The sequence below is a fragment of the Serinus canaria genome, chromosome 2 (assembly GCF_022539315.1).
Source record: "Serinus canaria isolate serCan28SL12 chromosome 2, serCan2020, whole genome shotgun sequence".
Lineage (NCBI taxonomy): Eukaryota > Metazoa > Chordata > Aves > Passeriformes > Fringillidae > Serinus > Serinus canaria.
In genome coordinates this window covers 49,361,520-49,385,567 of record NC_066315.1, presented here as the reverse complement: position 1 = coordinate 49,385,567, position 24,048 = coordinate 49,361,520, and the positions used below count along the sequence as shown (strand labels likewise).

Below are 24,048 nucleotides of genomic sequence, written 5' to 3'. Positions count from 1 at the left end.
CTCCTTTAATCTGAGAGTGAAATACAATCCTCAAAAATATTGCAGCAATGTGGATAAGTTTAATGACCTTAAATATTAAACCCATGGAATTCAGTGAAGAAAAACAACTGCTCAGAAAAATCCATGCATTCTGACATAACTAGACCAGAAGTTACTAACAGGACTTCCAAGACATTAAGATTACTATTTTGCTTTGTCAAGAGAAATATTTGCACACAGAAATATTTATTTTTCTAATGAGAGATGCAGTCAACACATGCATCATATTCACAGGCTATTAAGACAGACTACAATGCTTACTCAAGCACAGTGAGCTTCAGAGGCTCTAGCACCTTCTCTTTCTCAGGATGATTCCATGAAAAGTTGGTCTCCATAAAATGGAGGTCTTTGACTATGCCCAAACGCATATAATGCAGGTGAGACACATGTACTACTGCAGCGAAGCCACTTCAATCTGTTAACAGTATCCTTACAATCTCCATCACCTGTCTTTCTGCTTTTTCACCAGTGTGAAACAGATCACACTAACTGCCTAGAGCTATACAGAGATATTAACATATTCCTAGAATAAATGACAATTATGTATTTTTGCCCATAACTCACTTGTTTGCCAGCATGTCTGACAACTGCCGCGATGGCAGGGTTCTTCACATCTATGAAGCCCACAGTTGAGTTTACGACCACAAACCAAAGAGCACTTATGTTCTGTGTCCTAAGAAACGGCAAAAAAGGAAAAGCAGAATTTAACTATAAGCCCTATTGGCTATTTTTTTCTCTTTGAGGTTCCAATCTACTTCTAATAATAGACAGACAAAACTGTATAGTGCAGAAAATAGCTTAGGCCAAATCTATAGTTTTTCCATCACTATATGGATACACAATTTTTAATGCAGATTCTGTTATAACTTCTGTTACAGACACAACTACAAGGTTTATGCTTCCTCTATTAAGTAATACACTTTCCCTCTCCATTCTCCCTGGAATCACTGCATTGACAAAAAGCACCTTTACACTGATTTAACTGCATTTAGGCTGAAATTTGGCTTTACATTTATAATGCTACCTATAAAACAAAACTTGCAAAATAAATGCACACACACAAACTTTGTGAGCATAACCAACACAGCAAATAGAGAATGAAGATGCACAAAAATGGAAAGATACAAAAGAAAAAAAGACTGTTAACATCACAACCAAAATTAAACACACATCACATCAAGAAATTTTATAAAACCAAAGGTACACTTACCACACAGCAAACTTCATTACACTTGTGTCGTCCACATGATCTCTTCTTGTTGCATCGCTTGTCACACATGAATGTAATAGCAGCTATTAAAAAAAAAAATCCCCCCAAATTCCTAACTTTTAGGTCTTTGCATATGCTGAGAATAAAACCTGTAATTACAGTATTATGCTAAGACTGTTGCAGGGCATGGTCTAGGAGAGACTAACACAGGGTAAGCCAGCAAGCAAACTTTTAAATTACTCGCACTTCCTCACAATTATCCCCATGTGGGCACTTGCCTTTCTTTAAATAAACTCTTACTCAAAAGGATTTTGGAAAGCAGAATACATGAAGCTAGTTAATTTCCCCTTAACCTTCACACCATAAAGTCCACACAATAGAACAAAGAAAACAGGATATTCTGATACTCTGAAGTCCCACAAACATCCAATTTAAGACTGCTTAAACTGGGGTGGTTTTAGCTGTTTTAGTCAGCTAAAAACAACTACTACTATATGCTCTTGAAACTACTGCTAGCAAAGAACATCCTTATTACCATAAACAGCTAACAAAAGGGAATCACTTCTGGATTCAATAGGAGCGAAGTCTTCCCAGACAAAAGGTCAAATTAGAAAATAAGCATATTACTCCCTTATGTATCTTGTAAATAAACACCTCAGTAGACAGGGGTCAATCAAGTAAAGATTTCACTGAGAGGAATTCTGAGATGTTACATTCTCAATACTAAGAAGCACCAAATGGGAACACTCTGCCATGGTCACAAGCAAAGACCAGCTGCAAAGATTACCACCATACAATGTGTAGTAGAATCAAACTATTCCCCAGAAACACAGGCATCAGAGCAAAACTATTACACTGAATCAGAGTTGTGCAAGTTGACCAAAAGTTATACAGTATAATGGGGGAGTAGGAGGGGGATGGCAACCTACTGAATATGGCAGGTGGTATAAAAAACTGTTCAAAATAAAACAGACAATCTTTGAGATTAAATGTGAAGAAATCTTTCCTTATGTAAAAGATGAAAGAAAACTAAAGATGTTTACATGTCAACCCTTCTCCCAAACATAGCAGCATGGCCAGTACCATGAACAAGCAGCAAAAATTACCAATTTGGCATGGAAGCATGCATAAAAGATGCAGTACAGATCAGCTATTTGCCAACTTTGTCAATCAAACCCCAAATTACTATGAGCTGTGATAATTTTTAAGCAGCTTTACATTATGAATTTATCATTATCTTGTACCTTTATTTCTGAGAAGAGCACATGGGATTTCCTAGGAAACAAATAAGTAGCCATTAGATTAAAAAAAATGAAACAACTGAAACATACTTATCTAGAAAACACTTGGTCACATGAAAAAAGAAGCACACAGTTTTCATGTGTATAACACATCTGTATACAAAAGTGAAAAATAAAAACTGGAAAAAAATTCAAAAAATCTTTTAACACAATATTTGTTCCTTAAAGATTCAATACCATTTTTTAAAAAATGTAGTTTTGTATTCTCCACTTAATTAAGCAGTATTAAGTGTCACCATAACTGGGAGAATCAGGCTTGTCCCAAGAAAACAGAAATCAGCGTGATGGAAACCAACAGAGCTCTCCCAGAGAGTACTGATAGGAGTGCATAAACCTCTGCTTTGATCAACTGTCCCAAAAATGCAAGTCTGATGAAAGAAAGGAAGAAGCCTAATGTTACGATCTACAAAGTTATACTTAAAGACCTCAACATGAAAATAAAATGTGATGGATGAAAATAATGTTGTTGACATTAGAAGCATTCGCCACAACTTTATATTCTAAGCTGTCATTTCTGAGTACCACATTTTTCATAATTGATTGAAATTATCACTGTAGTTAACTCTTTTTATAGAAGCATCTTTTTGGTGTGTGAGAAACTTCATAAACTAAACCCAAAACCTCACTACTTTATTTCAAGATTCAAAAAGCAATGTAAAGTCTTCTTCCCATAACTACCTTCAGCAAACTTCTAGGAGAAAGCAGTTCCAACCTCTAGCACACTCTCAGTCATTTCCATGCACCTACAGACTTACATATATCGAGGTGCTCAGAAGCACCTCTACTTGCAGATGATATATAACAGGCGAAAAAAGTCAAAGCTTCTGTGACAGTAGCCAAAAATTTCAAAGCTTTGATTACAGAAAGTAGCATGGTTTAAAAATATAATCATTACTAAATAACAATACCTGAGGACCTAGAGGATCACTATATAAATGTACAAAGAAAAGGAATCAGTAACAATATAGTCTCTATTAAAACATCTACCAGGAGACTACAAGCAATTACTATAAAGTTTTAATTAGGCTGCCTTCCTTCTTTCAGTTTACTCTTAGCAACACTACCAATTCCTTACGCTACAAAAATACTCCAGAATAATATAGGACTTTGCAGAATATTTACGCTAATAGAACCCTGTTCAAACTCTGTCAAAATACTTTAAAACTTGCCTTCCTAGTAAAAGCATTTTACCACTTCACAGTATAAGCTAGATACCATCTATCACTTAGTATACAACACAGGCTCTTGCAGCTAAGGAGCACAGTACTTCTTTATACTTCGTTAGTTCCTTTTTCTCCAAGGCTTTAAAAAGTGGCAAAGATAACCTGTTTCTACACACTCACCTTTTTTTTGAAGCCACATCTACAAAAAATATTTGATGTGTGAGAACATGGTCTACAGTCTCCTTCGTGGCAAAGGCTTTCACATGTATGAATGAACTCTAGCAAAATGAAAATACAATATTAAGAATATAAAAAAATCTATTACTTGTAACATCATATTTATTAGGAACATCACTGGTCAATGATACTAAGCCTATGCACAGCTGAGTTTTATTTCCTTATTTCAGAGCATTATTATGAACACACAGCCAGACTGCAGGCTCTAGAATGGTTTTTACACTCATTTTGGTTAAAACTCAAAATCACAAATAAAATAATAATTTATTGAAATATTTAAAGACCCCTTTTTGTTTTGTTTTCAAAATATTTATATCAAAAGGGTTAATGTAAGAACAAAGACTGGTTCTCTGTACTTTTAACAAAGAAACAGGCATGCCCTGCTTCCAGAGCAAGGACAGAGGGAAGATAAAGGGACTGGGGGAGTAAGTACATCTGGCTTCGGAATGCAACCACAGCCAAAATAAGACCATAAAAGGACTAAGCCAGGAGGAGAGTTTTATGGTAATGAGAAATTATAATATGTACGAGATTTCTGCAAATTGTGAAGCATATGTATGTAATTTAAGTATATAAGCAACATGCTTGCAGAGAATCGGAATGCGCGACTCTAGGTGAATTTATCCCGCCTGCAGCTGGTACCACAATAAAGAATGCCTGCTTCTTAATGCTGCACTGGGGTTCAGGAGCTCATTTCACCTGACTTTCAGTGACACTATGAGACCCTTTGAATACTCTGACACAGAAATTTCTAATTACCATAGCTACCACAAGAAAGAGGTTTGCCACATGTTTTTCCACACGATGGGATAGGATCTGTGCAAATTTTACGTTCAACACATCCTAGTTCCAGTAACTTGCTGAGAGGAGTCTGACCACAGGGACAACGATACACAACTTGTGGAAGTCGTGGACAGAGCTGGCAAGGCTGAGGATGGCATAATTGCTTACAGTTGTGCCTCCCACAATTTAATTTTCTGGGGGAAAAAAAAAATCAAAGAAACAAAATAGAAAACAAGAAAAAATTAAAAGGGGAATTATATAGGAGTATCACAATAGGTCATTGTGAATAGAATGACCTTCTTCTTTTTAAAAGTGTAAGTCATAGTGATCTTACTTGCCACATATATTCTGACATGAGAAACTCCCAAAACCGTCAGAGAATTCTTCCTTTGATCCACACAATACTTCTTTAAAGTTGCTTCCACAGTAACACACTGAAAGAAAGCAATATTTCACAGAAAATACAAGAGAATATCAGTGATAAAACACCTCCAGCAAATATAAAAAGGTAAAGAGTGAAAAATTGTTACACTCAGTTTTTAGAAGGATAAAGAAGTTGCTCCTCTTTAGATTTATTTCATCAATGAAAGAGTTTTGTCCTACAGAAGTTGGAATTCCAACATTATTTGTTTTGATAAAGTGGTACCATGTGCATAAAAAGTTTATTTATGAAAGTAGTATACATAACAAGTTAACTATTACCTTAAAAAATGGGAAAATTAACTTACAATTTTCTGTATAAACTGTTCCATAAAGTTATTAATATACTAATATACGTACTCAGCCAATTTAATTTCCATTCAAGACTCGGTTTAGAAAATTTTAACAGAAATCATGAGAAGCTTGTTGAAATGTCCTTGCCACTTTCCTGTGGCCCTGGAATCCCTGGGTGGGTAAGGATAGGTTAGATTCAATCTGCACAAGGACCCTCAGCCAATGTCATTCAGCTCTAAATGCAGATGTATTATTGGCCAGAGAGCTGCATGGGGCTAACACCTCAACAAATCACATGTGTAACTGGAGCTCCTATAAAATAAGCTGGAGGAATAAACTCGAGGCCGTTTGTCACAACAACTCTAGAGTGTGAAGTCTCCATTTATGACCATCACCCCTCATTCATGTTACACTTCCCTATACCTTCTTCTATTTTTCTTTCATTTACTGTCTAATTAATTCTTATAATTGTAGTAAAAAATTCAGTAGGATCAGGGGATAATTCAGGTAAGAAAGGATTAGTTAGTTCAAGCCCTTACCTAAAGCACAGTCAGCAATGAGATCAGACCACATTACTCAAGTATTTTATTCAGTTGGTCTTGAAAATCCCAAGAAAAGAGGTTTCCCTTACAGCTAGTTACAAGGAATTGAAGCTCATAGTCTCTCATCCTTCACACATGCATAACCCATCTCTGTCTTCTTAAATTACTTATTAGCTACTGAAAGGCCACTACTCAACCCTCTCAGGATAACAAAGTCCAGTATCACCAGCCTGTCCTAATAAGGCACATGCTCCAATAGCCTAATCATCAGGGGAGGATTCCAGCAATAGATTTTGGTTGTGTTAAGGAAAAACTGGCACCTGCCTCTTGGTACTGATCTTTTCCACCCCCTTGTTCTCATTGTATAGGGTGGATATCTGTAAAGCATTTCAGTACTTACCTTGCTGTACTGTTAACTGGCAAGGTGAACATTTTCCTGAGTGGCACACTTGAGTACAGCTGTGCTTTCCACAGTTCAAAGAATTTCCACATACATTAGAACAATGAATTTTTGTTGATTGACCACAGCGAACTGAATGACTGTAGAGACATGACACCATAGCCTGTCAGCTACATGACATCTACACAGTATTTAATTAAAAGGGAAAGGCATTTTCAGTAAAATGTCAAAATCTTCAAAAGGCAGCATAATTTACTAATGAAAGCCTTTAGGAAATAACACCCCTAGTTTTTCCCTTGCTTCCCCTCTTCCACCTCACTAAAGTAAAACACCTGTAACAGTAGTTAGTCTACAGAATTTTTCCTGAAGAAAATGGGGGAAAACAACCCAAGGTGACACTAAAATTTTAACTAATGCATGAACTCATGTATGTATTGTCAGAAAAGCAGGTATTTCCAATACAGACATCTTTCTGAAGACTTAAACAACCCTAAATCCATTGAACACAATGAAGATAGGGATACGGGCCTTAACAGTGGGTCAGATGTCTATGAAAACAACTGAGTTTTTAATTAAATTGTCAAAAAATGTGACAAAATCAATTCTCCGATTTTTTCAACTCTGGATGGCTTATACAATGGCTGTAAAACATGTACTTGAAAAAGTAATTTTAAAACATCCTTAAGTTGGTGATGCCATGCCATACATGCTGCATGTTTATACATATGAAATGCTATTTTGAAGCAGGTTTTATTTATCAAATGTACTATTATAAAAATCAGCAATCTGGTGAAGTAATCTGACATCTGGAAAAAAATCTGACATCTGGAAAAAAAACCACAAAGTTGTTGAATCTATTAAACATTTAAATGAAATAAGAAGTCAGAAAAAAAAAAAAAAAAAAAAAAAAAAAAAAAAAAAAAAAAAAAAAAAAAAAAACCCAAACCAAACTACAACAACAAAAAAAGAAAAGAAAACCCCCTAAACAATAAAAGGAGATAATATTACTATGGAAGATATAATTCTACAAGCGATCCATTTTTCGGCTGAAGACAGAGTGCTTTTATCTACAAATGCTGCCACAGAAGCTGCAGTACCTTCTTCTGAAAAATTAAGATTGTGTAGTATTAGATTCAAACTCTGAGCAATAATTGCAAAAAACCGAAAGATCTTTTTTCCAGAGCAAGAATGTAACACTGAAATTGGTTTATGGCTTTTTTGATTCTGTAAACAAACTCAGGCAAACAATTTATTACACAGAATCAGTTCTACGTAACGAGAAAAGGGGAGTCTAAAGACTGAGGCCAACTGATTATGAGTGATCACACATAGTATAGGCAGTACCATATTGCTATTGGCAGTGACACTATATGGACCAAACATGTAAGGAAAAGATAACTTTAAGTCTGGAATACACTATAGACTTCTCTGTACAGTTTCTGAGACAAGCACATTATTTTTGAAATTATTATTTCTGAAATTAAGTAATTTAAGATCTCATTTCATTCAGATAGAAAAGATATGAACATTTTTCTATTAAATTTCTTGAGTCTTCTAGCAAATAAAATTAATAAATACTAGTATGAGATTTCAAAAGCAAATCAACTTATAGACTGCTCAAACAATTCAGCTACATGTATTATAAATCAACAAGTATTTTTTCGTTTTTTAATTTTTTCTTGAAAAATTAAAAGCAACTTCATTTTTCCAAAATATAAAATTCTCCAAATCATTTTAACCACAAATTCAAGTTACAGCTCAGATTAAACTTTGTTCAGCATATTTTTAATAAACTGTAATAAAAAAATAGTATATAGAGTTTTAAACTGTTCTTTCATTTATAATAACTTACGTTTGCACAGTAGAAGCATTCTTACCTTGTTTGTCCACATTCACATGTTTTTGTCACAAAGGCTGGGCACGAAGGGCATGGTCCTGGGTGGCACAGACTTGGAAGTAAGTAAAAAAAGTGAATTTAACTTGAGCTTTATTACACTCACGGAGACACAATCCACCATGACCCAACATCAGTGCATTATCAAAATATTATACAGGACTCCTACATTTACTCCTGCAGGGTGTGAAAGCAGTCTTAACACAAGAAAAAAAATTTGATTATTACAATTGCATCAGTCTCAAAGACCACTAATGTTGAAGGAACATCCTGCCACTGTCAAATCAACAGAAATACTAACAAATCAATTCTACTACTGACACATTTGATATATTTGATTTTCACCAGCAAACATGCATCAATTCAACTGTGTTCATCACTGATAACACCCAAAAAAAATCATCTTATGTCCAAAGCATTAACATATTTACTTTTTAGGTGATCTTAAACACAACAGAGGTAAAAACTTCTCTAATAATTTCTTCTTTTGAGCTGGTGGTTTTATCTTTGAACTCAGCACTTCTAGTGCCACCACTAAGAGGTGTTGCTCCTCTTCCTGTCAGGTAACACATGGGAGACACAGCAAATCTGCCTCCATTTTTTTCTTACTATCAAGGGCAATTGCCTGCAGATGTCATCAATTCCAGTCCTTAACATATCAGATCTTACCTCCAACTTCAAGAAAAATTAGATGTCCCCTATCTGCATGTAAGACCTTAGTTGGGCATAGACAAGCCCAGGTTTGTGAAATTATACTTAACTATCTAGTCTGCACTCTTCCTTAGCCAACTCCCAGTTCCCTTCATCTGCAAAAACAGTAGCTCTCATTTGGAGCAATTATTACTGGCCAGAACAGACCAGTTCTGAGCACAGACATCCTAGCCAAAACAAAAAACTCAGACTACCCACTTGCATGGTAACTACTGAATTCCCCAAGGACAGTAACTATACAAGTACTAATGAGTACACCAGTTACTACAGTCATACGCAATATAGTTGAGTCATGCCTCCAGCTTGTCAACAGTGGTCTGGCTTCCTATCTTCCTCTACCACTCCTCCTCGTTGACAATAAGGCCTAACCTATCTCTCAACCTATGCCAACTCTAACAGTAAAGCCAAGAAATTGCACAATAAACCAATTCAAAACAATTAAAAATCCCCCATCACGTATAGCAAATCCAAAAAACAAACCACCAAAACCACCATAACCCTCCGTCTTTTAATAGGTCAGTTTTATGACATAGTGAAGAGTTGAAAAAGCACCAGAGCAGGCACAAGGAAATGGAGAAAAAAAAGAAAAACTAGATGGATAAACAGTAAAGCAGGGAGAAAGGAAAACCACTGAATTAATTAAAACTGTATTGTGAAACTTCAGACAATGAGAATTAACATGCATACTGCAACATATGAGAAAACCGATCTTACAAGAAAACCTCTTGTAAAAGGACTGCACTGTATACTGCACTGTCTTGATGTCAATTCTCACAGATCCATGTAGGATTCTGAAGGCTGGATGCCAACTTAACTACTAAGAATCCGATCATCGTAAACTTAAATTCAAAATACTACTTAAATTCAAAATCATCTAGGTCATAACTTGGAAAAGCAAGAAGGCACATCATCTTTGGAAGTCTTGTCAAGTGAAGTTTTTTACGGGGTGTATTATTTCTCTCAACACACTCATATGCAAGCAATGCTAAGATTTCTTCCATAACCCCACTCCTGGCATGCTTTCTGATGATACTGTATCACACAACAGCAATTTATATTGACCACAAATACTTTAAGGTTGTAAGCACCAGTAATAACAGAGTGCAGTCTTACAGCAAGATTCCTTTTGTTAGAACAGTTATCAGACAATTAATTTTCAGACATCTGAAAATTTGGACAATGTATGTTTCTGAGACAGTTTTCTGACCTTTTAGTAAGAACAGAAAATAATAAGACCTTAAAAAGAATAGAAAAATTCTAGTAATGCAAAAACTAATGCTTTGAAATCAAACTTCTGACTTTTGAAATAAGTATTCCTTATGCATCCCTACAGATACACGTGCAAAAGTTTCTGGTACAATTTAGTTCAGACAGAAGCTACAGTATGACTACAGTTCTAGGACATACTGGATCCATACAACAATTAAGACTGAAATTCAAATTTCATTCAGCATAGAGACATGCACAGGAAGTGCAGAAAATGCTCCTTAGATGATAAAAATGCAGAGCTTCCCAGCGACTGCGGACTCTGGGTGACAGTAAAGTATTTAGGCAAAGTAATGACTAGGTACACTACCTTGCTTATTTTTGCCCGTTGCTAGAGCTAAGCATATAGTTTTATTGAATGTATAATTTTACTTTTGTATTATCTTAATATTCATTGTAAAATAAGACGACTGTTCTTTCCATTGGTGTCTGTGTGCTTCAAATCGCCCCTGTCAACTGGCAGTGTAAATCACCTTTATTTATTTTTACCAAAATGGGGGGTGGTGTTGAAAAGGAAAAACAAAACAGCTTTTAGGATATCTGCAAACAGAATGACAGTTTTGGTTCAAACCTTATCACCTCATAGGAACATGTGGGAGGAGGAGAAAATGGCACACAGCAAATCCACAATCCACAAGAAATAAATGCTTGCAAGAAGAAATTTTGAGATCATCTAAACTTAAACAAGAATCATAAAATAGAGCACTCTCTTAAGGAAAATCTCTGCCCAGACATACATCATGGTCCAGACTTATCATCTGCATTCAGATACTAGAGCCCTGCATCTTTAACTCTACCACTGATACAGCAAGAGGGAATAAAGTTCCTACTTGCTTTTTGATACAGCAGATGATGATGGCCTGTGTCCTCACAGACACCAAAGATTACCATATGGAAGAAAGAAGTGTCCAAAATATGATGAACATCCAAAACTGGGTAACACTGATGTTGAAAGTGCATTCCTTTCCAATTCACCATCATAAGTTAGTGAGTGTCAAGAACATCCATTATCTTCATCTGCATGCCTACTGTTGCCTTACCTCTGGGACTGGATAATCTCATTATGGTTTTATTCATGTGAAACATGAAGTTGAATGATAACATTTTTAAATGTTACAACTGCTACAACTGGTCACAAATTCGGACTCAATTTTCACAACTTTTATGCAGATCAGGCATTTAGAGACTAAAAATTTGTAGCACCCCAATGTCACAGTATTGTCACTACTCCTCAGAAGACTTTTCAGAAGAGAATGCCAAAGACTGAACCTCTGCTGTAGACTAGGACAGGAAAGAAGAGAAGAACATTTGCTTCCAAGCCCTAAAGGAAAGTTTGTAAGGCAACAAATTGCAGTCAAGGAGTTCTCAAATGGTTAAGTGTTGTGGTGCGTGTTCCGTTCTCAATTAAGTTATCTCCCCTGTTTTGTATTGTTTTCCCAATTTCGTAATGCTTCCCCCAGTTGCAACCCTCACTTAATTTGATGGTTCAGTCCTGGTTCCCCCTTTCCCTCAAATGGTGTCCTCCCTGTCTGGGCACGCTGCCAAGCCCTTGTCTCCACCCCCGTTCCCTTAGCAACTGCCCCTCGTGTTACATTTTCCCCTCCTCCCAGGTCCTGTCTATCTCCCGGAACCCTGCCCATCCTTCCAGAGACTTCTCCCTTCCCCAGGGAGTGATTGGGCAAGGGCTCCGGGCCCCTCCCTAGCTCATGTATCATTGGTTGTCGTGTATATCAGTCTTATCCAATTCCCCGCCTTAGTTTATTCCGATTGGTTCCTATAATGTATCTCTGCCTATGTTCCACCCCCTTTATATGCTGTTGTCTGTCTTATTCCCTGCCTTTGCTCCCTTGGATTTCCCTGGAGACAAATAAACTCTCTGGACTGCACCAATGGAGTGAAGGACCTCTTTTCTCTAACTTCCTCTAAACCTTCACCGCTCTACTCGACGTTGCCTCAGCCTGCCGAAGGCGCTGCCTAAACGCCCCTGGCGTGTCAGGGTAGTGCCCCCTGCTGCTAGCTGCTGCAGTGCTCACTGCTAGCCGGCGCTTCCTCCTCCCCACCGTGTGGGGAGTTGAGGGTCTTCTGACGCAGCAGCGTGGCAGTTAAGAAGTCTGCTTATTTCTGACTGAGCAAAAGATATGTCCATGAACATATGCCTCCCCTGAGATGGAGGCCGGCAGCTGGTCTCCAAAAGAATCAGTGTTCTGTTCAGGGAATCAGCTACCTTTAGTCTGGAAGTTGAAAGTAAATTAAGAAAACGGCCATGACACTTAAATGAAATAAAACATCAATCAGCACGCATAAATACATAATGCATAAATATAAATTAAATCTAATATCAAAGAGAAATTTAATGAACATTTTTATGTATGGGAAACAAGTATTAAAGAATTCTGACATTCAATAAAATGTTGAAATATGTTTGAAGCAGAACACATTAAATACAAAGTTCAGAGTAAAGTCCTGAGCTTTAGCAAATCTTGGAAAAAGTGTCAGGCAACAATCTGTTGGAATGGGTGAAGTTTCTGAAGAAGAGCAAAAAACTGCTTCTATCAAAAATTTCCAAAACCAGAAATATGAACAGATGTTAAGGACCAACTTCCATGGAAACTGAAGTCAGATACAATAGGAACAACATATAATTTATGTTTCTGACAAGCAAGTATATTTACACATTGAAAAAAATCATATAATGGTGTTAATCTTATCAATGCAACTACACTACTAAAAAAAAAATCTAATGTAAAATTTTCAAAGTTGAAAACAGAGATGCCCTCCTGAAGTGGTCTGGATTTGTTAATTTAAGATTTTCCTAATTTTAAAATTTTCCAACCAATGTGTTGATGAGTGTAGTGGGCTTCAGAGCTGGCTAATTATCAGTGCACTCATTTCCTGCTGTTAGATAGGATTAGGAGAAAGGTAAAGTAGGTTCAAAACCTTTAAAACAATATAAAGAAAATTTTATTAAAAGTAACTAAAAGAAAAAGAAGTATTAAGAATCATAACAAACCCTTCAGAACACTTCTTCTTCCACCACAACCTTTTCTTTTCCACTGATAATGTAAAGAAACAAAACCTAAAATTTCTAGTTCGTTTACCACCTCTAAAACAGTCTTTCTTGAGTTCAGTTAGGGAGAGAAGTCCCTCTTGTTAAGGTTATGGAGACTTCTTCACAAGAGGAAAAAACCAGTTCTCTCGTGGCTCTCAATTTCGTCACAAATAAGAGCCGCCCAGGGAACCCTTTTATTGTGAAGTTCTTCCCATTTCCACAAGTCTTCCCACAGCTTGTCGATGGGCCATGTTGACTTATGGGGTATTGTTTTAAAGATGAGTTGTTCAAAGGTAAAAATTCTCATTATTTATCTCTATAATTATCTTCATCCCTGGGAACAGAGATCTTCTCTTTCTTCTCCTGGGGGCACAGGACTACTCTCTCTTTCTCTGATCAAACTTCCCATGGGATTACAGCTACTTTAACATCTGTTTTATTTTGGCACTGAGGTCTTACCTTGGTATCTATAATTTGAACACTTTCATCTCCCCAGTGTTTCCTGTGTTACAAGGAAAAAGAGGTTTTCTTCCATAGCTTATAAGAGGATTTGAGCAGTAAGATCAAAGCATCTTCCGTTCCCTCCCATCTGAGACTTAGATCTTCCTCACTCACCACGATGTTTTCATGTTGTTCTTTTACATGCTTGCATCTTGTTCCTTTCTCTCACTCGAGGGAGGATTAAAGCATTGAAAGGGTGAACATCCTGGAGGCTGGTTGGGGTCGGGCTGGGCGGGAACTGTAAATAGGGAAGCCAGGCCGCTCGGATCGAATTGAATCGAATCAGCCAGGCTAAAACCCAGCAGCAGCACACCGGGGGTGAAGGGTAACTTCTCCTTCCCCCTGCCCGATGGCTGAGGGCAGCTTCCACGGGAGTAAAATCCCGGCACCAGCCCGGGGCTGCTGCCAGGGCTCGGCTGGGCTCCTGGACTGTGGGGGGAGGGTGTAGTAGGCAGTCAGATGGTAGTAAGGCCGGCCCCATCCAGCCCCGCGGCACCCCCACTCCTTGCTCAGCAGCCGATGTTGAGAGCCGGCTTGACCCCGCAGTTACCGCTCTCCTGACCGGAAAGGAAAAGTTGCCGGGTTTCTTTCGTCTTTAACATATGTCTTTACAGAGGCGTGTCCAGTTTCTCAGTGGTTCAACACACTGTCAGTTACACAAAAAGCTCTTCCCTCACTTCCCAAAATTTTCCTTCCATTCCAAACCACGACACCTCCTTTGTTTCTCTTTACTGAATTATACTAATAAAATGCTAGCAGAACCAATCTGAGTTACATATACTGATCAAAATTTCCATGAGGAACTGTGGTTAAACTATCTGATGGTCTCAACAAATAAAAAAATACAAATGCCCATATCCTCAACAGTTTGCAAGCCAAAAAAAAAGGAAAATAAACAAAGGAAAGAAAGAAGTGGTCTTTCAGTTTGAACAAGTAGCACTGATCCCAAATTAAGATATTCAAACACTTTTACGTGAATAACAGCACCTGAAAAATCTGGCGGACCACTGGACATATTCAGAGTTACTTTCAGACACTATTATTTCTTTACTTCAAAGAAAATTCTTGAAACCAAGTCAGATAGCTGGTTCAGTTCCAAAAATATGACAGAAATGTTGCTACAACTGTTGAAGACATCCTGTTCATGCTCTCATATGAACTCGCTTTAACCTGCCAACACAAAAGCATTTCAGGCTTTTCATTTCTTTCAGGCTTCAGCTGAACTATAAACCTCTATAGGTTCTAAATCTCTAAGCATATCCTGGAATCAAAAAATAAGCAAATATAGTCTTCAGAAATTTTCTCAAATAATTTCAGTGTTTATATAATAAACATTTACTTACATGTTGCAAAGATGTGGACAGTCCAAACACTGCCTCTTCTTTCCACAAAGTTCCCCACAGCTATGTGGGATTTCATTTCTATTCCATTCAGGATTGTGCACCTTACCTAAACCATGTCAAAGACAAAAAGATATTTATTGCTTTGAATACCAGACTGCATTTGTGAAAAATATATAAAGAGAAAAAGCAGTACTTTAAATACTGGCAAGTCTTCTTTGCCAAAAAAATTACACAAATGCTTATGTTATTTTGTACTGATACATACTCAGCTTTTTTAAAAGAATGTGCCATTGGAATAGCAAGCTCCAGATTCTTTCCTTTTGTACTCTCAATCAGCAGACATGCAGGTAGCTGATACATTAAACTGATAAAATACATGAAAACTAAAAGCAGTTGGTCAGGCTGCACAGTAGCTAAGAAAACTGAAGTATGAAACTCTCTTGCTGTCTCAATGCAGCAGGGAGGGGAAAAAAAAAAGGAGCAAAGTAAAAAGATACTGATCCTAGAAAGTAAGATCTACCTGGCATGGTGATGGGGAATAGGGAATTAAATAAGTGGGCAAATTATGAAAGTAACTTCTATAAAAAGAAGCAGACTCCACTTTAATAAAAATACTAAAGGTTAATGAATTTTAATGAATGAAGTCTTAAACAAGAAGCATGTTAGCTTCAAGTATTTTATATTTCAGATAAGCACTAAACCATATTTTCATTAATCTGAGATAATATCATCAAATCTCACAGCCCTAAGTGCATGGTCATCAGGATTAAGATAAATTGCCATCATTAACACTCTCTTGGCTTTCTGCAAGAGATGAATTAAATTAACAGTGAAGCAACTGAGCCAATGTTGCAAATTTGAGCTGTGACAATCAAAACCAACAAGAAAATGTATTTTTGGTGACACAGTCACATAATTTAAATTTTTTTAATATACCTCTGTATATTCTACAGTATTAAGTTAGAAAAATATCAACAAACACTACAGATTGCATTTATTCACCTGAGTTTCAATTAAACTAATTGAATACCCAGGAAAGTCCCCAGAAAGATCTGAAGCTTCAGAAGAAAAATAAGACAGGAATTTCCTCATGGGTGAAAGCATGGGGAAAAAAAAAAAAAAGTCACACTTAACCACACTCAGCACATCAGGACATAGCTACTACTTCGCATCAAATACAAGATAGGTTTTCATAAGTGACTGATGATGTCCAAATTATATCATTAATGTAAAATTATCTGCAGAAGATTGAACTCTTATGTTACTACATGGTACTCTGCAAGTAATAATTCTGCAGACAAATTTAAAGTTCTTAGTGTAGATCTCCTACACCATAAAATGTCTTTAGGCTAAGGAGAATTTCTTCCCTATTTTACAGACAGATGTCTTGTCTGTTAGACTTTTTTAAATTAGACTTTTTAAAAAGTCTTATTTTCATTTGGTCTTATTTTCATTCATGGTCAGTTAATTCTGACTGAATTATTATCTCTAATAACTGAATTATTATCCCTACATTAATAAAGTTTCACACATTGTTGTACAAAAAGTCTGCTTCACCTGCATTGCACTAACTGATTCACTAATACATTTAGATAAAAAGATAAAACTCTATTTTAGTAAATCTTGCTTCTTTAGACAAGTTTACTGACAGTTTCCATCTCAAATTCAGAACATTCTGTTTTCTAGAAAGTGACATGAAAGTTTCCAGTGACTCTGATTTAAGGAAAAGAAAGCTATGTGAAACAATACAGATCACAGAAGTATAGATTCCAAACAAAACTTATTCATATCTATGCAATTAAGTAACGTAATTTCTCCTTTTTGTTTTATATTTATGGCTTGGTGAGTGCTGCACTCATGCCATTTACCTTTTTTATTAAACACATATCTACACAGAGGTCTGAAAAGCCTGAATATTTTTTTCCTATTTAAGCTCAATGTGTCTCTGAACTACATGAATCACAAAATTGCTAAATCAATTTAAAGGTTTAGATAGTTGTATCCTTGAGTTGTGTATTATTTTGGTCTTGTCACAAAGACGTAAACATGCAGGTTACTCCATTCCTTCTACAGAAGGAAAGCTCACAAGATACCAGCCAAAATCTATCATTATTCCATAAAAATCACTATTTCTACATAATGATATGAAAATATTTACCACTTGGGACTTACTATTTTCCTTTCATTTTTTCAAGCGGCACATGTATGATTCTCTGTGCAGCCACCTTCCAGTGTCAATAAAATTTTTTAAAAATTGAATCTCAGGCATGTAAGCAAAAAAACACCAATACTGAAATTCATATTAAAAAGAAGGAATCAAAATGACAAAACCGTTTTTCTTTGCAAAAGCAAGTGAGAAACTCACCACAGAAACAAGTGTAAGTTTTAGGAACTTGCACAGAAGCATTCTGACAAGCTGGACATCTCCAACCACTATTGCCATCTGTAGGTAAAAAAAAAGATAAAAAGGACTTGAAGTAAATAAAAGACCTAATCTACAAGCCTAGAATAAATTGTTCTACTTTGTTTTTTAACACAGTTGCAAATAAATTAATTTTTCCACTTAGAAGTGGTGAGAAAACACATTCATTTTATACAGTATTGACATCAACAAAGCCATAGTATTTCATTTCAACGGGCTACAACTTTTTATTGAAGCAAAGCCAGATTTTAAACTCCCAATTTTTCTGTTATCATATGCCTTGTTATAAGACATACAGCTGGAACAAAGACAGACTTCACCATATCTAAAGCCGTGGGGGGAAAAAAAGTGTAAAGAGAGGGGAATTGGTGAGGAATACATACTTCACACAAATCACTACCCGTACTTTCCTTTTCACTATCTTCTCATGACTGTACATGTTTTGTAGAAGACAAATTTAGTATTGCCCACATTCGGATAAAATTATTGTTATATAAACCAGAACAATCTAATTTATTCATTTACATAATTCTTTGAGTTGTTATTTTAATAAGTAGTAGTTATCTTCTTTCTGTGTTTCAGGAGGGTGCTTTAGCAGTAGAGGAAGAAGAGTAAAGTGGAAGAAAAGCAACATTAATTTTCCCCAATTCAGTAGGTATCATGCCATTAAGAATACAAGTCTGAGAGTGCTACCGAACACAGAAGAGGTCACAGACAAGAGAGATATGTTTTTATATCTATATATAGTTATTAAAAAGAAAAAAACTGATTAACACTTTGTCTCTCTTAACTGAATCAATTCAGTGCTGGTAAATTAATAAATCTGTGATTTTAGAATTAGTCTTCGCTATTAAGAAATCTGACCAGGATTCATGATAATTTCATGTTAGGAAAGCAGAAGGAATTGCAAACAGGAAAACCTGCCTATGACAAGACAACTGCAGTGCAACGAGAGGCACACCTTGGTTGACCTTCAACTGGGTTGAACAACTTATGTTGCCCATCATAATGAACAATGGAAATAATTTTCACAAATTGAAATTATTCAAATTATAGACTGCCTTGACAGTCTAGAAATGCAAACCTAATGCATGTCTGTTCTTTCCAATACTTCATGCCTATTCACACCCCTCTTTATAACGCCTCATATTACTGTGCCACCAAGATTGCTGCAGAGATCTGTATGATTATAGGCTGAGCAGCTCTACAACAGTGGCACAAGGCATATACTCTCATATTCATGGTCAAGACTAATTTGAATTTCCTGACCAAGACTTTTTTTCTTTTGACCGCTAGAAACTAAAGGAACTCAGAAGAAGCAACTCAGAGTGAAGTGTAAGGAGGAAGGCAAAAGCAGGCAGTAGGCAACCAGAAGGCATATTTACTGACAAAACCATAAGCACCGTGGCTCCTCCTAAATTCAGCACACTAAATACTACAGGATTCCCTATGACATTACAGTACAGTACAGTACATCATACTTAATTATGGCATTAACAAGTTCTTTCATTCTTATTCCATGTTATGTTTTCAAAAGCTGTGAAGATAAGTCTACCCTGAAAGCTTCAAGAGGCTAGCAGAAGACCTCTTCCATCAACAACTCCCCTGGAGCTGGATGCCTAGTCCTTTACAAGCAACAGTTTCTCCAGAGTATAGTGAAGGTCCCCTAAAAATAGGAACCCATTAAAAACAGTCTTGGTAAGATGTATTTCCTTCTTCATCATCACTGATTATCTTTGGTCAAAGCACATTAATGTATCTTCACCTACAAGGGACATGCATGGTTGCCTTGTCCAAAATCAGGAGTAATCAAAGTTTTGTTCCAGGATTCAGGTGCAATTACAGCAGTATAGAATGATGGCAGGATGGCTCCTGGCATACAAGTTTATAAGAAGTGGTTCTGTAAGCATTCCTTTAAAATCCTGATTACTAAGGAAAGTGAGAATGAGGATGATCCTACAGAAAGAACATTCCAATTTCAATAATATTCTCATGAACAGAAGTGAATTAGGCAGAACTCCAACCAAAGACACCACAGGGACAGTCGTCGAAGCAGAATCAAGACAAGACATACAAGACCACATACAAGACACCTCCTTTTTACTAGAGATTGTTTTGGTAATTGCTATCCTCTCCTTCCTTCTGGGATAAAAAGATTCCTTACTTGAAACTATTTACCAACATTTTTGTTAACTTCTATTCTGATCACTGAAACTCAGAAGTTTAGAAGTGCCGTGTTACAGGCCAGCACTGGACTGGTATGGATCTGGCACACTTGGAAGTGGAGCCCAAGATCAGCACAGAAAGAGACAGCTGTAATACCTCAAATTTCTCCAATCCTTACAGTCAAAATGAAGATACTATCTTCATTCACTACTAAAGAAGTGCAACTATCTTCTCTACAAAGAAAGGACAAAATTACTTAAATGTTTGTTCTATCAATTTAAGGGCACAAGGTAAACACCACTTAAACATCAGTTTTTAAAAGAAACAGAAGAAGGAAAGGGGCACGGAACAACAATTTTCCCTTAATAAACAAAGATCTTGTGTGCAGCGAAGGTTTTTTTTGTCAGATTGACCTTAGCTATGCAATCTCTTGAAGGAATGTGATCTTAAGGTATGTTAGTAAAATGCTTGTTGCCTTACAGGAAAGAATCTTTCCACTTGATGGCGAAGTGACGCCCAGCAGAGCTCCTCCTCCTGACCAGGATATCTCTAAGACAGAATAAAAATCCATTCTCTGGTTGTGAGTGCTGCTGACAGTCTACACTGTAGAAATAGATAGGAAAAATGTCTTCTCAAATTACTCAATCTGGAAGAATGGGTGTGGGGGTCATTACAAACCTGATGATACTAGGAATGGGTATTAACTTCTTCACAAATTGCTTGATCTGAAAGGACCAATTGTTATGAGGAGAAAAGTTGCACATTTTTTTTAAGTTTGCAGAGTTCACAAGTTAAACTAATTGCTGCCAAGTTGGAGTTCTAACTATTTGTTGTTAATAATTTCATGTCGTTAATAGTTTTTTTTAAACTACCTGTTGTTGATGGTTGGAAATCCCCCTTTTTGTCGAGTAACACCCTGCTGCTTCCTGGAAGATGGCACCTGGGACTGTGAGGAGGAGGGGACAACAGGGTTGGCATGCAAATGAGGAAACCCCTCACCAAACCTAGCAGGAAAAACCCCTAAAAACAATGAGCCAACACAGAATGAAGAGATCGAAGCATTGTCTAGATGTGAGGAACAGAATCCAGTATCTGCAAGACCCTTTTTACCTTTCACCCTAACCTAATAAGACGTCAGCAAGAAAGAGGACCCCAAATGTCAAATGGAAAAAGCGGGAATCTCCTGGTGCACTGGTGAGGACAGAAGCCCCAGACCAGCGGACAAAGCTGCACTTTTCCTCCTCCTTCATGCCACTCCTGAAAGCAGCAGCGGTGTGAGCACAACCCATTGGTTCTTCCCACCTGAGCTGATTTTCAATATAGGCATTAAAAAGGAGAAAGATTTCCTGCCCTATTTATTTCACCAATCATGTTCTGGAAGAATGGGGGTAGGGGTCATTACAAACATCAAGCCGCCCAAGTTTGTTGCAGAGCCAAGCACAGCATGAATTTCTGAATTTTGGGGAAAAATGCACAGGCTAAATTAATAGACTTATGGAAATTGGCTTCTCCACCTAGGATGGGCTTACAGCTAGTTTTGATGGTCATACAATGTGTGATGGGGGCGGGGGGGAGTATACACATCCAAGAGGGAATATTTAGTAGGCAGTTTGGAAAGCTGTACCTTCCTAGCACCTCAACCCAATGGGGATAGGAGGAGGGCAACATGCAGCTGGGAGTTTAGAATAAAAGGAGGCTGCATCCTACAAAAACTCAAGAGACCCCATGGGGGTATAGCCTAGTGGACTCTCACCCTTCTTTTGAATAAAGTTGCAGGACTCCTGTCTCCTTTAAGGACACTGGCTTTTCACAGCGTGATTTTCCGCAAAGTTGGGAGTCAAGCAAAGCACCCACTGGCTCACTCCAGCTGTCCACTGTGAAAGGGCTTTGGCCTCCCTTCACAGGTGTTATGAGTATGACTGCTAGAGGGTCTTGTGATGGCAGGACTGGGAAGTTTCCTTAACACACCACAGAGCAAGCAGACCAAGAAGAGAGCAATTCCTTGACTCCCCACAGATAATCAGGAGATTCTTTCACTTGCCTTGGCCAAACCAGCTGTCATTTTTCAGGTGACTGTCTAGACAATAGAAGGCAAAGAAGTTTCTGACAGAAGACATCTTCAATATAGCCTAAGAAGAGAGATACTGTAGAGTGTGAGAAGACTTTGTTACAGTAACCTAGTTCTAGAACTGGTTTCTGGAACCTAGAAATCTAGACCTAAGACAGTTCATTACTTCTTCCCATCCAAGTATGTAGAGATGTAAGAACATTTTCTCACACTGACACAGCAATCAGAATACTTCCCTTTCCTTTTTACATTGATGCCGATCTGATGGCCTGCTCTGGATCTCAAAATTCAGACAATAACACCGGCATTACATCATTGAGTTTGGAATGAGCAAAACATACATACAATGTGTTAATAAGCACAAATTATAAAAGAGAGCTGTACACTCCTGTTTTTCACTTCCAATAAGCGTTCTGTTGTATAGTGTCTCAACATTTAATTAGCGTTGGTGTCCCAGTGTTGCAGTGAGTTATTCTAATATTCAAATAAGAATAGCAAAATTATGTATTAGACGTAGTTATGCTAAAAATTGTAACCTAAGTAAGCTCTTAGCACAATACATGAGAACAAAAGACCAGTGTTGCAAGAAATCAGTAGAGCATGATTATCTAAAGAATGTGCAGTAGAAGAAGAAATTGTCGTCTACATGATGTATGTCCGTAAGGAATGTTCTGTTAGAGATCAATGTAACCATTAGTCAAGGACCAGCTTAGAGATGTCACGTAGAACAAATAAAGCGAAGAGATCAAAAGACGAAGTAATCGTATAAAGAAAAAGGTATATAAATCTTGTAATTTTGTCTGGAGCTTGGGACTCTGATTTTGGGACGTTAGTCCGCGGAGACCCCCAGGGCCCTCAATAAAGCACCGCATAAAACAACTTTGTTGTTCTGTGTTTTACTCTCTTTGGATATAGGCAACAGTTTTCTGGCAACCGCGGCAGGACTCCGAAGGTGGCTGGGGCAGTTCACGTCCTGATCTACTCCACGCCGGCACCGAGTGATTCTCGGGGAGTCATCAGTTCGTGCCCGACCCCTGCGCCTGTCGGATGACTGTGAAGAGGTAAGCCCGAAGGTGCTTTATTTCTAGTATTGGTTCTTGGGTGCCTGTCCGTAAGACAAGGTAGCAATCCTCGCAGGATTGGGCTAAAGACGTCTTGGTGGAAGCCTAGGCGCCGGGTGTAAGACGCGGCGAAAGCTTCGCTTGTCCGGCACTTGCCCCTCGCAGCGACAAGTAGTGGCAATATTGGTTGGGTTGGTCTGTTCTATTTCTCTCTCTTTGAAAATTTCTTTTTGTATTTTCTGTTTCATTTCGCCGTGGTAAAATTGTATTTGGTTGGTCTGTTCTATTTCTCTCTCTCTGAAAATCTCTTTTTGTATCCTTTGTTTTATTTTGCTGTGGTAAAATTGTATTGTGATATGATGCCTTTTAAAACGTTTAAAGCACTTGTCCAATCCAATGAGATAGTGCCGGGGAATACCCCACTGGGTTGTTTGGTAGGGAGATGGAAATCAGAAGGCTTTGATCAAGACAGATTACGGAAAGGAAAAATGATTGATTTTCGTAATCACTGGTGGCCCTTGTATGCCTCTGAGGGAGGACCAGAATGGCCTTTAAATGGCACAATAGATCACGCTGTGATAACTCCCCTAATGCAGGATTTAAGGAGGAATGAGAAATGGGAGGAAATACCATATCTGGATTTGTTTTACTATTTGGGACAAAAGACAGAATGGCAGAAGGAATGTGGTATTATGATGTTAGAAGTCTAAAATGATGAGGAGAAAGGCTGTCTGGAATGTGAGAAACGGAATGTGTGTGTGAGCTGTGCAGTTAAAGCCAACCGAGAAGAGGAGGATATGTCACTGTATGTTGCTGCCTCCACGCTACCTTTAGAACCAGAGAAAAAGGAAGGGATAGAGATAAGTAAGAAGGATTATGAGGATTTGGATGGGGATGATGAGGATGAGGGGGATGATGATACCGAATCTTTGGAGACCCCAGGAGTCTCACGGGCAAAGGTTACCCTTCGTCCCCAAACCCCTTCCCCCGGTAGTTCCCGTAGTGTTCAAAGAACTCCACTCGCGGCTCGCACGCGACAGGGGAGATGGAATCAGGGGGAACCACACATGATTGTGCTGCTGAGAGAGGCAGTAGGGCCCCATGGGGAGCGGGTGGTAATAAAGGTACCTTTCTCCCTGAGTGATTTAGTGATTTGGAAACAGTCAGCGGGAAGCTAC

The 24,048-nt window shown here is 37.7% G+C and overlaps 1 protein-coding gene across 7 annotated transcripts in view; it reads right to left on the bottom strand.

Moving 5' to 3' along the window:
• NFX1 (nuclear transcription factor, X-box binding 1) overlaps positions 1-24,048 on the bottom strand; it is a 90,957-nt gene that overhangs the window by 39,400 nt on the left and 27,509 nt on the right. For all 7 annotated transcript variants that reach the window (XR_007776959.1, XR_007776960.1, XM_030235316.2 and 4 more), the window contains 10 exons: positions 17,519-17,596; positions 15,154-15,259; positions 8,267-8,338; positions 6,390-6,529; positions 5,068-5,167; positions 4,710-4,927; positions 3,894-3,991; positions 2,494-2,524; positions 1,250-1,332; positions 604-712 (listed from right to left, as the gene is read on the bottom strand). Coding sequence is in view for 5 of the 7 variants with exons in the window: in XM_030235316.2 (XP_030091176.1) it covers positions 604-712; positions 1,250-1,332; positions 2,494-2,524; positions 3,894-3,991; positions 4,710-4,927; positions 5,068-5,167; positions 6,390-6,529; positions 8,267-8,338; positions 15,154-15,259; positions 17,519-17,596 (1,035 nt within the window). In the remaining 2 variants the exon portion in view is untranslated. The remainder of the gene's footprint in view (positions 1-603; positions 713-1,249; positions 1,333-2,493; positions 2,525-3,893; positions 3,992-4,709; positions 4,928-5,067; positions 5,168-6,389; positions 6,530-8,266; positions 8,339-15,153; positions 15,260-17,518; positions 17,597-24,048) is intronic.